General features: G+C 56.2%; 2 protein-coding genes across 2 annotated transcripts; both read left to right on the top strand.

Moving 5' to 3' along the window:
• Positions 1 to 1,432: 1,432 nt before the first annotated feature.
• Positions 1,433 to 8,404, top strand: TM6SF2 (transmembrane 6 superfamily member 2). The gene is made up of 10 exons (XM_036314089.1): positions 1,433 to 1,625; positions 3,222 to 3,325; positions 3,706 to 3,803; positions 3,873 to 3,976; positions 4,371 to 4,453; positions 5,160 to 5,284; positions 5,468 to 5,569; positions 5,906 to 5,998; positions 6,593 to 6,712; positions 7,644 to 8,404. The coding sequence occupies exons 1-10, from the start codon at positions 1,531 to 1,533 to the stop codon at positions 7,848 to 7,850; spliced, it is 1,131 nt and encodes a 376-aa protein (XP_036169982.1). The 5' UTR covers positions 1,433 to 1,530; the 3' UTR covers positions 7,851 to 8,404.
• Positions 8,405 to 9,344: 940 nt separating this feature from the next.
• On the top strand, positions 9,345 to 15,706 carry HAPLN4 (hyaluronan and proteoglycan link protein 4). Its single transcript, XM_036315609.1, has 5 exons — positions 9,345 to 9,447; positions 10,293 to 10,398; positions 10,654 to 11,016; positions 12,568 to 12,900; positions 13,498 to 15,706. The coding sequence occupies exons 1-5, from the start codon at positions 9,445 to 9,447 to the stop codon at positions 13,887 to 13,889; spliced, it is 1,197 nt and encodes a 398-aa protein (XP_036171502.1). The 5' UTR covers positions 9,345 to 9,444; the 3' UTR covers positions 13,890 to 15,706.
• Positions 15,707 to 16,157: the final 451 nt, after the last annotated feature.

The raw sequence follows: 16,157 nt of genomic DNA, 5'->3' as shown, positions 1-16,157 counted from the left end.
CATCCCGCCCTCAGCTACCCACAGGGTGTCCTGGCTATAAGGAAGGATCTCAGAGCATGGAATCACAGAGGCCTTCAAGAGACCCCAACCCAGGGCTGTAGCCGCCTGCCCTGAGATGATCCCCACCCAGACTGTCAAGTTTCACACGTGTTTAAAATGTGTCTGTGGCCCAGCTGGTATGGCTCAGTGGTTGAGCATGAACCTATGAACCAGGAGGTCATGGTTCGATTCCTGGTCAGGGCACATGCCCAGGTTGCAGGCTTCATCCCCAGAGTGGGGTGTGCAGGAGTCAGGGGATCCATGATTCTTATCACTGATGTTTCTATCTCTCTCCCTCTCCCTTTCTCCCTTCCTCTCTGAAATCAATAAAAATATATTTTTAAAAAATAAAAATGTGTCCTAGCCGGTCTGGCTCAGTGGATAGAGCGTCAGCCTGCAGACTGAAGGATCCTGGGTTTGATTCCGGTTAAGGGCACATGCCAGGTTGCCAGCTCCATCCTCAGTGGGGGGCATTCAGGAGGCAGCCAATTATTCTCATCATTGAAGTTTCTATCTCTCTCCCTCTCCCTTCCTCTCTGAAATTTAAAAAAACGTCGGTCTGTGGACTGAAGGGTCCGAGATTCTATTCCGGTCAAGGGAACATGCCGGGGTTGCGAGCTCAATCCCCAGTAGGGGGTGTGCAGCAGGAGGCAGCCAACCAATGATTCTCTCTCATCATTGATGTTTCTGTCTCTCCCTCTCCTTTCCTCTCTGAAATCAATAAAAATATATTTTAAAAAAATAAGCCCTAACTGGTTTGGCTCAGTGGGTAGAGCATTAGCCTGCGGACTGAAGGGTCCCAGGTTCGATTCTGGTCAAGGGCATGTACCTTGGTTGCAGGTACATCCCCAGCAGGGGGTGTGCAGGAGGCAGCTGATCATGTTTCTCTCATCGATGTTTCTAACTATCTCCCTTCCTCTCTGTAAAAAAGCAATAAAATATATTTTAAGAATATAATAATAATAATAATAATAATAATAATAATGATGTGTCTGTGGCCCCCGAGTGAAAATTCAAATCCAAGGACACTGAAGGGAACTGCACCCAAGTAGTGAGATTGGTTTCTCCTTGGGGCGCGCACGGAATGTGGGATGAAGAAAGCAGAAAAGCAGAACAGAGCAGGAAAACGAATTTCCTCAGAAAAAGTTGGCAGTCCCGGATGTCCAGGGCGCGAGCGCCGTGATCTAGCCTTTAATAGAGAGGGAAGCTGCGCTGGGCGAGACGGCCCCTGAGGATCGCTCTGAGTCCGGTGACGGTATCGAAGGGGCAGGGCCGCTGCAAGGGGGTGGGGCCTCGGAGGCTCCCCTGGCGCACCGGGGTGGCCGGGGCTGCGACGGGACCTGGGCGCAGCTGGGGGCGACCTTTGCGCGGGGCGGGGCGGGGCGGGGCCGGTCCGAGTCCCTGGCAACCTCCCGCCGAGACGCGCCACCACGGAGGAGCGGAGCGCCCTGGAGGTCAAGCGGGGCCGAGCGGGGTCCCGACACCGCAGCTATGGACATCCCGCCGCTGGCGGGCAAGATCGCGGCTCTGTCGCTCGCCGCCCTCCCTGTGTCCTACGCGCTCAACTACGTCTCGGCGCTCTCGCAGTGCGTGCGGGGGGCCGCGGGACGGCGGGCCGCGCTGGGGGGTGCGGAAGGGGCCGGGGAGAGGATGCACATCGGTTGGCCAGGCTCTCGGCGTGAGCCTTTGAGCCCCTAGCCGTTCGGGCCGGGGCGTGGGTTAGAACTTCCAACCCGAAGTCCTCTTTCCGCTGGCACAGAGGCTGTGTGCTGGGGGTGGGGGCGCCCTGGGACGTTTGGGGCCCGGGGAAAAGGAACCTTCAGAAACAGAGCCAATGCTGCCCCCCCCCCCCCCCCCACACACACACACAGGGCAGGGTTTTGGAAACAATTTCCCTGGTTTTCCCAGGGATATGCCCAGCATAGGTTCCAAAGTCGCCAAGGGTCAAAGTATTGCCCCAGATAAGGCCCTGGTGGCCTGGCTCTTGCCACACAGGCTCTGCTGCACCACCCCTAGCAGGTTGCCCCTCCTGTTTAAGGCCTGGGACTTTCTTTTGTTCCGGGCTGGCCTACCCCGCCTCTAGCCTCAGTTTCCCCATACATGCCTCAGACTTCCCTGTGCCTGTCTCCTAACCTTAGACTCTGGTCCTGTGGATCCAGCCGCTGGGTACCAGGCATCAGCAAAGCCCCTCACACTCCTAAACCCAGCTCCACCCAAGAATGGAGTAGAGGGAGTCTTGACTAGGAGGTTAGCTCCTTGGGTACAAATTGCTGGCTCTACCCCCTGGACCTGAAGTGTTCCAGGTTGCCTCTAAAAGCCTGTTTCTTCACTGTGTAATGAACATAATCCTAGATCTCATCCCATAGAGTTAAGGATTATGAATTGTGTTCAAAGACACTGGTGTGGTCCCATCTGATTACTCCAATTGTCATTGTTAGTCAGATGCGGCAGGAATGGGGATCCTAGCTGTTAGAGGAGTTCCAGAGAAGGTAGAATCAAGGAGAGAGTGGGGGAGGAGGGGAGAATGTGTGACCTTGGATAGATCCATCCTCTCTAGGCCTTGCCAGGTTTTGGGGGGCTGCCCAGAGACCTGGCTTCTATTGTCTGTGCACCTGGTTGACCTGTTTTATCAGGTCAATGGGAACAGATCAGGGTAGAGGTGGGGTGGACTTTAGCCGGGAGGAGTCAGGAGCTTCACACAGTGAGAGCACTAGAGACCATCTGTCAGGCGTGGGCGCTGGGTCTAGCCACAGAGCTCAGTGTTGTTGAATGACTGACTGAGCAATTGAGTCAAACATATCAGCAAGTGATGGGATAAATCATATAATCAGAAAGGGTTGACAGGTGCCCCCTCTGTACCTGGCCCAACTTTGATAATCTTTTCTGAGGAGTTGGAGAAGGCTTCCTGGAAGAGGAACAATGTAGATGGACCACGAAGGATGGGTAGAAATTTGCCAAGTGGAAAAGAAACTTCTGGAAGGAGTTTCCAGGAGATGGAAGCAGCTGGGGAAAGAGCCTGGTGATGGGAGAGGGCAGTTTAAGGAAAGGCAGTTCTGAATGGACAGACACATGCTTCAGCCTCATCAGCTGGAGCCTCCTGGAGTCTGCTCTCGCCCTCACCAGGAGGGGGTTGGGTTTCAACCCTGGCTCTGGCCTCTCTGACTTCGTTTTCCTCTTCACAGTCCCCTTGGGGTGGCCTTGCTGAGTGCCCTGATCCTCGGTCAGCTCTTTGTGGCTATCTATAGCTTGTCCCGCGGGGAGATCTACTACGACCCACACTACGCTGGTGAGTTAGTGGGAAGGTCCTAGGGAAGAGAACTGTGTGAGCAATGGCTTCTCCATCACACTGGGGGGCCTTGAAGGGCCTCCTTCATCAGGGTGGGGGCCCTTGAAGGGCTCCCATTGGGCCGGAGATCTTCAGGCTGGAAAACTGTTGACAATGGAACCTCAGACTTGGGGCTCCTGAGAGTGGGAACTGTCTTCCCATTACTCTGGAGTCTCCTGAAGGCAAAGGCAGGGACTGTGCCTCCCTTGAAGGAGGGTGGTATTTCATGTGACCTGTGGAGTGGGAACTGGGAGCAGTTGGGCACCGAGTCATAGGTTGGATCTGGGTCCCCGCTGCAGCCCCACCCATTCCCAGGTCTTCCCTGAACACTCTCCCTGCAGTGTTTGCAGTATTTGCCTTCACCTCGGTGGTGGACCTCCTTATCGCTCTCCAGGAAGATGGCTACATGGTGGGCTTCGTGGAGTTCTACACCAAGGAGGTACGTAGGGGTTGGTCTAGGATGCCCCCTGCCTGCCTGTGTGTCTGATCCCTGCACCTGCTTCCGCAGGGTGAGCCATACCTACGCACTGCACACGGAGTCTTCATCTGCTACTGGAATGGCATTGTTCACTACCTCCTTTACCTGGCCATGGCTGGTGCCATCCGCAGAAGGTGCGAGGGGTGGGTGGAGTGCACCTGGGCCCTGGAAAGCAGGTCAAGTCCTCAGGTGGGGTCTCAGACTGGGGTGGAGCCAGAAGTAGAGAAAATCAGGAGGCCTCTTTAGGGCTCCAGCCAGGTGTGACTGGGAGAAGGTTCTGGGGAATGTCACAGGTGACTGGTGGTTGGCTCTCTTCTCTTACTACTGTGCGCCTGGGCAGCCACTTCTGTCCTTGACAGAAGGTCTTACTGTTCATTCTCTCATTCAACTTCCTGTTGTCCCTTTCATCCTGAGCAAAATTGGAAGGACCAAAGCTGGGGAGCCCAGGGTGCACCCTGGGCCCTGGCTCGTGCTCTGAGACTGGGGATGGATATCTATCTACTGGTCATCCCTTCGTTCCCCACCCAGGAAGAGGTACCGGAACCTTGGACTGTACTGGCTCGGGTCCTTCGTCATGAGCATCCTGGTGTTTCTTCCGGGAAACATCCTTGGTAAGTACTTGGCTTTGAGGAATCCTACTTCCCTGAGCTGGGTCACTGCCCTGCACCTAGAAGCCACCATGGGGTCCTCCATACTCTCCCCAAGGTCTGAAGAGGGCCCCACATGCCTGTTCATGCATGGTCTAAGCCAGCAACCTGCCTGTCTCTCCCATTTCTTCTTGGAGGGGTGTTTCCAGGGGGAGCCAAGAACAGCTAAAGTGTAAGAGCTGTGTCCAGAAGGTAAATTGAGGTAGGCCAGTCTGAGGAGCATGGACATCATCTTGCGGGCATTGAAGAACCACATGTGTTAAATCTTGAGCAAGTAGAAAAAGAAAAAAGAAAAAGCTGAGCAAGTATGGCAATTGTGAATTATGACTTCCATCCAGGGGCTCTGGTGTGGCCCACTTAAAGGGCCCAGCCGGGCCCTAGCTGATTTGGCTCAGTGGATAGAGTGTCGGCCTGCAGACTGAAGGGTCCTGGGTTCGATTCCAGTCAAGGGCACATGCCTGGGTTGCAGGCTCAATCCCCAGTAGGGGGTGTGCAGGAGGCAGCCAATCAATGATTCTCTCTCATCATTGATGTTTCTATCTCTCTCCCTCTCCCTTCCTCTCTGAAATCTATCTATCTATCTATCTATCTATCTATCTATCTATCTATCATCTATCTATAGGCCTAGGAGATCCTTACTGAGTATTCCTCATCTCTCCTACCATGTTAGGGAAATACAGCTCAGAGATCAGGCCAGCCTTCTTCCTCACCATCCCATATGTGCTGGTCCCATTCTGGGCTGGTGTGAGGGTCTTCAACCAGGCCCAGCCACCAACCTGCTGCACCCCCAACATGGTAAGTACCGTGCCTCCAGGCATGCCTGTGCCCACTTACCTCAGTCTCCCCATTTGAGTTGTTTCTGGTCAAAAACATTATCTCCTTGGAAGGATCTCCTTGGTCATTAGAAAAGAAGGGATGAGCCTTTATGCAGTGCCTGTTGGATTGCTGACTTCTCACCGTCTCTCTCTCATGGGGCAGGTGCAGGAAGAACAAAGAAAGGGTCTCCTGCAGCGCCCGGCTGACCTGGCTCTCGTCATTTACCTCATCCTTGCTGGGTTCTTCACCCTCTTCCGGGGCCTTGTGAGTCTGGCTGGTCTACCCCTCTCCTGCCTTCAGCCTCCGTCCCTGGCCTTCCCTTTCCACATATGTTTACTCCCTGCAAAAGGGCCACTGCTCTCCCATCTGATCATCAGGGAAGTTCATCATTGAGTCTGACCTGAGTGTTTCACCACTAAGCCCCATTCCCTGTAGCCTTCTCCCCAGCTTTGAGATCTGTGGCTTCTCGGCCAGAGGATAGAACCAAGGCTGGGGGTGGGGGGGTAGAGCGAGGGGTGTGAGCCCTGCCTGGGAGGATGGGGAAAGCTTTTGGTGGGAGGGATATTTGAGGTGGGTTGTTGGTTTGTCTGTTGGCCACAGGTGGTGCTTGACTGCCCCACAGATGCCTGCTTTGTCTATATTTATCAGTACGAACCATACCTACGGGACCCTGTGGCCTACCCAAAGGTGCAGGTGAGAGGGCAGGTGGGAGGAAAGGACCATGTGTAGGGGTCCACTGGGCTTCTTTGAAGCAGGTGCCTAAAACACAAGTCCAACTGGCAGAAGCTCAAATGGAATTATTGTCCTATAAACAAAGTATAGGTACAGTCTCAGGTATGGCTGGATCCAGGAGCTCAAGGAGAGCTCTGGCTCTGGGCTCTGTTTTCTTTGCATGGGCTCCCCTCCCAGGTGGTCCCTTTGTGGAATGGCAGAGAGAGCCTTGGGCAGCGCCAGGCTTCCTTCTGACCTACTTAGCTACCCCAGAGGAATGTGAGCCTTTATCTCCCCAGAGCTTAAGCACAAGGCTCAGGCAGGCTCTGATTGGCTAAGTTTGAATCACATCCCCATCTTGTAGCTGATCATTGTGGACAGAAGTGAGGTGGGGGGCAGTGGGAAGGGTGGGGACCCCCAAAGGAAATAAAGGTGCAGGTTGCACAGGGTAGGATGTGCAGAGAGCTTCCATCCTGGGTGGGGTCTGAGGCTGGCCAGAGCCTCCCTGGGGTTCCCACCTGAGGGGTCTCAGGAAACCCATCAGGGGCATCTGCTCATCATATCTGCTCATCACAGATGCTGGTGTATATGTTCTATGCATTGCCCTTCTATGGCCTGGCTGCCTATGCCCTTATCTTCCCTGGCTGTTCCTGGCTACCTGATTGGGCCTTGGTGTTTGCTGGAGCCATTGGCCAGGTGAGGCGGGGCTGGGGTGTTGGGGGTCAGGTGCGTAAGAAAGAAAGTTTCTGCCTACCCATCAATTTCTTTTGTGCTCTCCCTGGTCAGGGTGATGCTGGGCCCCTGAGAGGCCCCAGCCCCAGCTCAGCACCCCAGGATTCCTTAGTCTGGGGGAGAAAGAGCCAGACACAGACCATCCCCAACCCCATGGGGTCAGAACTGAAGAGAGGGAGAGGGAGAGGCTGAGAGGGATTACAGAGGGGACAGATTACTTAAAAGAGGGGGCGTAGGAACTGGGCTTAGACATATGGGTATGAGAGCTCCAGGCAGGGAAGGACATTCCAGGAATGGGAACAGCATAAGGAAAGGGACAGAGGGGCACGGTGATTTAGCAGAGCCATAACAATGGTAAAAGCAGGGGCTAGAGAAATTGGCAGCTAGATGCTGAGGGCTTTGAACTCTGACCTTGGGGGCTTCCGTGTAGAAAGATGGAGAACAGTGGGAGGTATTTGAGCAGAGGAGGACCGTCAGAGCTAGGGGTCTACTTCTGGGTTCCTGATGGAGTATGATAAAGGCTGGGCCCAGGTCAGAGCAGTGGGAACCAGGAGGACATCGATGGTATAATCAACAGAATTTGTGTCAAGGGCAGCTGTCTGGGTTGAGGAAGAGCTGGACAGAGAGAGAGGGTGTAGGGTCCAGCAGACACAGTGGACATGGTTCTGGTTAGGCAGCTGGGGAGAAGCTCACAGACTGATGGACAGGACAGACAGGACCGTAGGGACAGAGATATTTAGAGACAAACAGATGGACTGGAAAGAGGAGACAGGCAGGTCAGCAGAGCCGCAAGATGGGGACAGGGACCCCTGGGCTCCCCAGGGTGGAATGTTGTTGATGCTGGGACTGGTTCTTTCCCAGCCCCTGACATCTATCCTCCCTGTGTGGCCATCAGGCGCAGTTCTCACACATGGGTGCCTCCATGCACCTGCGCACACCCTTCACCTACCGGGTGCCGGAGGATGCCTGGGCCTGCTTCTTCGTGTGCAACATGCTGTATGCACTGGGCCCTCACCTGCTGGCCTACCGCTGCCTGCTGAGGCCAGCCTTCTTCCAGCGCCTGCCACCCAGCTCCCAAGTCCTCCACGAGAAGCAGCACTGAAGGGGCCTGTGGGACTCCCCAGGACTCCTTTAAGACACCCAGCGGGCCCTGCCCCAGAAGGATGGGTTGGGTTTTTTGGAGGCAGGAGGTACATCCATGGTGTCTTTGTTTCTGGCTATGATGGTTTCAAGGCCAGCTGGTGGGATGGGAAACCCAAGGGCCAGGTGTTCAGGCAGAGAGGGCCACAGCCACACTCAGCTGTCACTGCTCCCCAGCCTCTGTGGGTTCTTCTACTCCCTTGCCAAGTTTATCCATTACCCCCAGGGATCCTTTTGCTAAAAGCCCTTTTGATGCCTAAAAATGTTGCTGCCTGAGTGTTTCAGGGGGCAGGGGTGAGGGACTGTCTTTTCAGACCCCACAAAGGCCCACCATCACTGCCAGTGTGACTGTCAGGGACAGAAGGTGCCAGACAGCAGAAGCCTGTCTCTGGTTGGTGTGCGCAGCTCCACTTTCCAGATGAGGAAAACAGACTTAGAGAGGATCCGAACCTGCCTGGAGTCACAATCAGGACAAGAGTCCGAAGTCCTATTTCTGCTAATAAATTATAATGAATACTGTGGCATCGTTATTACGCACCTACTGTTTACCATGCCAAGGGCTAACCTCACATGCTATAATATAGGATCTCACCCCATATTCCAGATGGGGAAACTGAGCCTGCAGGCGATGAGGGTCCTGGTCTGCGGGCACACCTCCTGGGTGCAGCTGAGCTAGGGACCAAGCCCTGGCCACTTCAACCACAAAGCCCGTAGTCCTGCCTTTGCTGTCGAGTTGACTCATATTTTGGGGAAACAGCCTGGGGAGGCAGTCAGGGGCGTGGGGGAGGAGCTCATTGTTTCCAGGTTTGATTACTGAACCTGGATGAAAGACCAGGTTCAGGGGTGATAGGCCCAGAGTGCGGTCAGGGGCGTGATCAGACCCTCTTCAACCTACCGACACTTATTAAGCATCTATTGTGTGTTTAGCCATTGGATCGTCACCAAAGAATCGGTACTTCATTTCCCAGAGGTGGAAACGGGCTCAGAGAGGCCACGCTCTCTTCCAAGGCCCCACAGTGGGTGAGGGGCAGAGTTGGGTTTAGATCTGTTGCTGCATGAGCGGGTCATTGTCGCGGGACCCATCACCCAGTGAGCACCTTTTCAGTGCCAGAGGCCAGGACAACGAGATGGCCACTCAGTGACAAAGGGGAAAACAGACCTGCAGACCAAGCTCCTTTCCCAGGCTCCTCAGCTCCCTGCCCCTGCAGGGTATCTGAGGACGAAGACTCCACCAGGCCCCTCGCCTGGGTTTTAAAGATGCTTAACCTGAGCCCCAGAGAGGTTCCTCCGCAGGCCCAGTCGGCCAGCAAGAGCAGGGAACTCACTCTCCAGTGCTCCTGCCCACACCCGCGCCCGGGCTTCCTTTCAGCGGAGCGCGCGCCTCCGCTTTCCCTTTAACAACCCCCCCAAACCCCGCCACCTTGTCCGCCTCCCTCCTCCCCTTGCAGGCAGTCACCGGGATTGCGCTGCCCCTGAGACCTGCCTAGTCCTTCCTCTATGTGCCCGGAGCGCAGTCCTGGCGCGTAGGGTCCGCTCGGCGGGGGCCTACGGGCAGCATGGTGAGTGGGGCCGCGGCGCGGGTCCCCGTAGGTCCCTCTCTGGGATTCTAGCTCCGTGTCTACGTCCCTCCGTGTTTCTCTCTCCAGTCTCTCCCGCTCCGTTTCTCCCATCCCCTCGGTCTCTTAACCTGCTTCTCGAACTCTCTGCGTCTCCGTCTCTATCCCTCTCCGTCTCTCCCTACTTTTCTCTCCCTCTCGGAGTCTCTCTGTCTCTCGCTCTCCTAATGGCTCCCTCTTGTCTGTGTTCCTCTCCCTCTTGCTCGCTCTCCTCTCATCTTTTTCAGCCTCTGTCTCTCCCTCTGCATGTTTCTGACTTTTCTTCCTCTTCTTTGTCCCTTTTGCTCTCTCTCCTCTGCCTTCATCTCTCCCTGCTTTTCTCCCTGTGTCTCTTTCCCTTTTCTCGCTCTCTCTCTCCCTCTCCTCCTCCCTCTCTCTTTCTCTCCTCTTCTCCACGACTCCCCCGCATCCCTAACCCCCACCGGCCGGCCGGGTTTGCTGCAGTCTCCTGGCGCACGAATAACCTTGCCGCTGCCGCTGCTCGGCTCCTCCCTCCTCTCGCCTCCTCCGCCCAGGTCGGAGCGAAGGGGGCGGGGCTCGGGCCCCCGGAGTTGAGGTTAGGGGATCGGGCGGGACTAAGAGAGGGTGCGCTCAGGCGGGTGGGCTTTGTGCGAGAGGGAGGGTGTGACGTCCCAGGAGAGGGAATGGGGAGGGAGGGCTTTGCCAGCCTTCCTGGGGGACTCCTCTGGGACCCTAGACGAGGAGGAGGCCTGGGCCCGTGAGAAGCGAGGGCTAGTCCTCCTAAAGGCAAAAGCCAGGAGGTTGGACTGAGTGTCCGATATCCCCAGGTGTGGGCTCGGGCGGCCCTCGGTCCCTGCGCGCTCTGGGGAGTCTTGTTGCTCGTGGCCCCCGCAGGCGCGCAGCGCGGCAGGAAGAAGGTCGTGCACGTGCTGGGTAAGTCAGAGAGCAGTGGCCAGGTGTGATCGCCAGGGTGCATGGAGGAGGAAAGGGGAGGGCAGTGGGCGGTCCCGAAGGCCACCGTCCTCCCCCACCAAGCTCCTCCCCCTCCCAGTTCCCTCCCTGAGCCTCTCTACCCATCTGAGTTACCCACACCCAAGTTTAATAACCACATCCCCCTCCAGGATGCCCTCCCCAGGTTCCCTACCCCACCCCTAGGACTTCATCTGAACCCTCCTTGGTCATCCACAGAGGGCGAGTCGGGCTCGGTGGTGGTGCAGACAGCGCCCGGGCAGGTAGTCAGCCACCGGGGTGGCACCATCGTCTTGCCCTGCCGTTACCACTACGAGGCAACCGTCCACAGCCACGAAGGTGTCCGTCTCAAGTGGACTAAAGTGGTGGAGCCGCTGGCCTTTACCGATGTCTTCGTGGCGCTGGGCCCCCAGCACCGGGCGTTTGGCAGCTACCGAGGGCGGGCGGAGCTGCAGGGTGATGGTCCTGGGGACGCCTCCTTGGTTCTCCGAAATGTCACGCTGCAAGACTATGGGCACTATGAGTGCGAGGTCACCAACGAACTAGAGGATGACACTGGCATGGTCAAGCTGGACCTGGAAGGTGACCAGCCTGTGGGCAGGATGAGAGGCATTTCTCAGGGAGGAGAGGGGAGGGAATTGCAAGGAAGAGAAACCAAATCCTTGGCCTGAAGGAATTTAGAGGCTTGGTGGGGTAGTTTGATTCACGGTGGTCATTGCTACCCAGGGACACTAACATCTAAAAGGGGGTTGCTGGTGGCATCTGGTGGGTAGAGGCCAGAGATACTGTGATATATACCACAAAGCACAGGACAGTCCCCCAGGGCAAAGAATGACCCAGACCAAAATGCCAATAGTGAGGATGTTGGGAAACCCTGGTGTAGGATTCAGGCACAGTAAGATCCAGGCACTGGTACCATGTCAGGAGTCCCTCCCTCAGCTCTGACTCCCTGGGTGGGCTTTCCTCTTGCAAGTTTTCCCCAACGAAACTAAAAATTCGTGCCAGGCTTCCACCCTCCCAGCTTAGCAACTGATTTCTTAGAAGTCTCAGACTTGTCCCTCATTGGCCTCAGCTTCTGAGTCATGTGCCTAGCCGTGGCCAGAAGATGGGGATGCTCTGATTGGCTGACAGTGAAACTTTGAGGTGGCATTTCTATCTGAAAAAATTCCCTTCCACCTGGTTTGTCTTCTTCAGTCATTTACTAGTAGAAGATCCTTGGAAAGATTTTGGGGCCTTCACTTGCCAACTTCTTTTAATAGTAAATAACACAACAATAGCAGCAATTCTCCTTTATTGGGCATTGTCTATGTGCCAGGCACTTGGCTGAAGAGCTCTCTGGAGTTTCTCATTTAATTTTCCCAAAACCCCTGAGGATGGTTCAACTACCTTGGAGAGGTTAGACGTGTGCCAAGGGCAAATGATAGTGAGCAGAAGAGCCAGGACTTAAACCCCAGTCTGCCAGGCTCCGGTCTTCTCCCTGGTTGGTCCCTGTTTGCCACCTCCTTGCACCTGCTGAAAGTACCCAATAAACCCCCAAGGTCCGCCCTTCAAACACACACAGACAGAACACTTGTGAGCTGAGTTGACTGCAAGTCTGACAAGTTATAACGACTGATGGTGCAAGGAAAACGAAGGGGTACTGACTGCCCTGGACAGTGCTGTGAATCAAAGGGAGTTTTTGCCCAGGGTCAACCTTTCAGGGGCTCCCAGTGTAGGGGAGCCAGCACTGGACATAGACATTCCCAGCTTTGTGGACTCAGGGCTTGATCAGAGGGAAGGTCCCAGTGCTGGAAGAATGTCAGAAGCACCTAAGACCTTATGGAGGAGGGTTGTGGGTGCTGGGTTTTGAAGGATGAATAGGAGTTCAACAGGTGGAAAGAACATGAGCAAATGTCTCCAACGGTGGAAAGGGGGTAGACGCGATTAAGTATGTTAAGGAGGAGGGTCAAGTGAATCAAGTTTAAGGCAAAGGGAGCCAGGAGGAGTGTGAGCTGGAAAAAAGCATGGTCAGATCTGAGACCAGAGTGAGGGATGGACTGGAAGATCTAGGTTGAAGAGACACAGGGCCCCCCAGTGTCAGGTGGGTGGGGGATGGTTGGGAGGGCCTTAGCTGACTCCCCTGTGTTTTCCCAGGCGTGGTCTTCCCTTATCACCCCCGTGGAGGCCGCTACAAGCTGACTTTCACTGAGGCGCAGCGCGCCTGCGCTGAACAGGATGGTATCCTGGCGTCGGCCGAGCAGCTGCACGCGGCCTGGCGCGACGGCTTGGACTGGTGCAACGCGGGCTGGCTGCGCGATGGCTCGGTTCAGTACCCGGTGAGCCAGCCCCGGGAGCCCTGCGGCGGCCTGCGCGGGGCCGGGGGCACCGGGGTTGGCGGAGGTGCCTCCGGGGGCGTGCGCAACTACGGCTACCGCCACAACGCTGAGGAACGCTACGACGCCTTCTGCTTCACGTCCAACCTCCCCGGTGCGTATGCCCCACCCCTTGGAAGACGCGCTCTCCCCTCCCGCGGCAGGCCTCTTCCGGGACTCCCCCCACCCCACCCCCACCTCGTCTCCCTTTCCCACCCCACCCCACCCCCAGTTTCTTCTCCCCCGCCCTTGCCCTCTGGGAGCCAGACCAGGACATCCTTTCCCCCCGGACCGCCACGTCGCGCAAACGCTGCTCAGGCCGAGGCAGGGGTCCCGGGCCGCACGGAAGGGGAAGCTCTCTCTCTCTCTCTCTCTTTTTTTTTAATGTTTTTATTGATTTCAGAGAGAAAGGGAGAGGGAGAGAGAGATAGAAACATCAATGATGAGAGAATCATTGATCGGCTGCCTCCTGCACGCCTCCCACTGGGGATCGAGCCGGCAACCCGGGCATGCGCCCCTGACTGGAATTGAACCCGGGACGCGCCAGTCCACAGGCCGACGCTCTATCCACTGAGCCAAACCAGCTGGGGCGAGGGGATGCTCTTTAATCTTGAGTCTGGGGTCCTGGGTTGCAGGCGGTGGTGGTGGGGAGTCCTGAATCCCAAAGAGGCCAGGTCCCCGAACGGTCCAAACCACTCCCCCTCCTCCGCAGGTCGGGTCTTCTTCCTGAAGCCGCTGCGGCCCTTGGCCTTCTCTGGAGCAGCGCGCGCGTGCGCGGCGCGCGGAGCGGCGGTGGCTAAAGTGGGGCAGCTGTTCGCCGCGTGGAAGCTGCAACTGCTGGACCGCTGCACCGCAGGCTGGCTGGCCGACGGGAGCGCGCGCTACCCCATCGTGAACCCGCGCGCGCGCTGCGGTGGCCTCCGGCCTGGCGTGCGCAACCTCGGTTTCCCCGATCCCGGGCGCAGCCTCTTCGGCGTCTACTGCTACCGCGCGCCTGGCGCGCCCGACCCAGCACCTGGAGGCTGGGGCTGGGGCTGGGCGGGAGGCGGCGGCTGGGCCGGGGGCGCACGCGACCCCGCTGCCTGGACCCCGCTGCGCGTCTAGGCTCGGAGGGCACGGAGAGCTGGGGGAGGGGTCCTTGGGGGCTGGCCGAGTCCTCTGTTGTCCCCTGGACACGGACCACGCCCCCTGTGGTGCCCTACTGGCTGACCAAGCTACTGTGGTCCTTGAACACTGACCACACCCCCAGAGACAAGTCTCCTGGAGTCCCTGGACACTGACCAAGCTCCCCTTTCTTGCACAGTGGATTTCTCCCCTTCCCCTGACTTTCTCCAGCAGACCAAGCACACTCCCTGATGCCCCCTGGAGGCCAACAGACCCCACGGTCTCCTGAAGACTACCCCTCCCAAGGCCACCTGGACACAGAACCATCTCAGTGGTCACCTGGAGGCTGGACCCACGCCCTCTGCATCTCCCTGGAGACTGAAGACTTAATGGTCACCTGGCAACTGAACCATCCTCCTATCACCTGTAGAGAAACTAGAAACAGCAAATTTGACAGGTGACCACGCCCCCATAGTCACATGTGGGCTCCTGTCTTCTCCCCTACGGTGACGTGTTGATTGGGTACTCCTATCATTGACACCTCCCCCTCAACTCCCCTGAAATTTCTGTAGTAAGAGACCAAGTCCCCAGGTCACCGTGGACCAGAGGCGCACGGGACCCCGCTGCCTCATCTCTCCAGTTTTAGGAGAGACCGCCTTTTGTTACTGCTAAGATAGATTGAAATGCCCCAGCTGGCTCGCATGACTGGCTGCCCCACCCTCAGGTATCTCTCTGGAAGGGCAAGTCCACCCCCACCTGGCCTCCTTTCTCCTGGCTGTCACCAAAGCAATCATTCCCAGGACACGGGGGCCTATAAGATCCACGCTGTGGAGGCAAGCCACACCACTTCCCATTGTCTCTAAGGTGACCAGCCCTTCTTCTTGCCAGTCACACAACCCTTCCCTCGTCAGTCACACCCATGGAGATAGTGCCTCCGTCCTTTAGCTGTAACCATGGATACCATACTTTCCCCATCTCACCAGCCCCCATCCTGGAGACCTACAACTCCACTTTAATTGTCCCCACCCTGACCAACAGCCATGGAGACCACCTTCCCCCCACTGTCCAGAGAGTTAACCAACATTCAGTTCTCCAGCTTTCACCATGGAAACGTGCTGCCCTTTCCCCAGGCCCACCCCAGCTCCTTGCCACCCTCCAAGTTAAACAACTGTTGCCATGGAGACCAAACTGGAGTCTGAGGTAACAGAACACCTGTCTCCCTAGGCTTTTCCTTGTTGGTAGGGCCCTGCCCACCAAGTTGTTACCATAGAGACTGTTAATGTCATTCCCATGACAACTAACCCCCCAGCTCTCAGGAACTTACCATGGGCAGGAACTGTACCCTATAGGGCTTAATGGCTGCCCCTTCACCAGGTGGGCTCAGCCCCAGGCAGCATCCTGAGACAGGGCTGGACTTACAGGGCTGCTGAAACCCTCCAATTGCACGCTAACTATATCCCAGACAGCAGCTGTGCACGACATACCCTTGGGATGCCCAGGTGTTTTCATTGCCTCTGTACAGATGAGCAACCCGAGGCACTGGCATGCCTTGGCCCTTTGAGCTGTGCAAGCACTGAGCTCCCCTTTTCCTCTCTCAGACCCCATCCCCATTCTCACTGAGCTCTTCTTCCCTTCCCTAACCCCCCAACCCCTATTTTCCTCCTAGGAGATCCAGGAGAGATAGGTTCTTAAACCCCAGAAATCCACTCTGAGCTCCAGGTTTTAAGGGGAGATTATTTTTTTTAATTTATTGATTTGAGAGAGAGAGAGAGAGAGAGAGAGAGAGAGAGAGAGAGAGAGAGAGACATTGATTTATTCCACTTATTTGTGCATTCATTGATTGATTCTTGTTTGTGCCCTGACCGGGGATCAAACCTGCAACCTTGGTGTATCAGTGCTGTAACCCACTGAACTACCTGGCCAGGGCTTAAGAGGAGATTCTTAAAGAAGTCAGAACCCAGCCAAACTCCCCAGTGTAGAGAGCCATCCAGCCGTGGGAAATCCCAATGCCATGGTCTTGCCTGGAGTAGCACTGGGGACCTCCTGGAGCCCCCTTTACTGTCCCATCCATCTTGAGGAAACCCATCTGTGGGTTGGGAACCAGGTTGGCTTGGGTTCTAATCCTACCTGTGACCAAGTGACAAAACCCCTGAGCCTATTTCCATCTCTGTATCAGGGCTGCTCTGAGGTCCCAGTGAGTGCAAAGCATACAGAAGGGGATGTATATAATGAGAAAAAGAGGCAGCTAGTGAATAATTACTTCAAAAT

This window comes from Myotis myotis, unplaced genomic scaffold (assembly GCF_014108235.1).
Source record: "Myotis myotis isolate mMyoMyo1 unplaced genomic scaffold, mMyoMyo1.p scaffold_m19_p_6, whole genome shotgun sequence".
Taxonomy (NCBI): Eukaryota; Metazoa; Chordata; class Mammalia; order Chiroptera; family Vespertilionidae; genus Myotis; species Myotis myotis.
The sequence above is the reverse complement of the archived record's forward strand: the minus strand, read 5'-3'. Positions and strand labels throughout refer to the sequence as shown.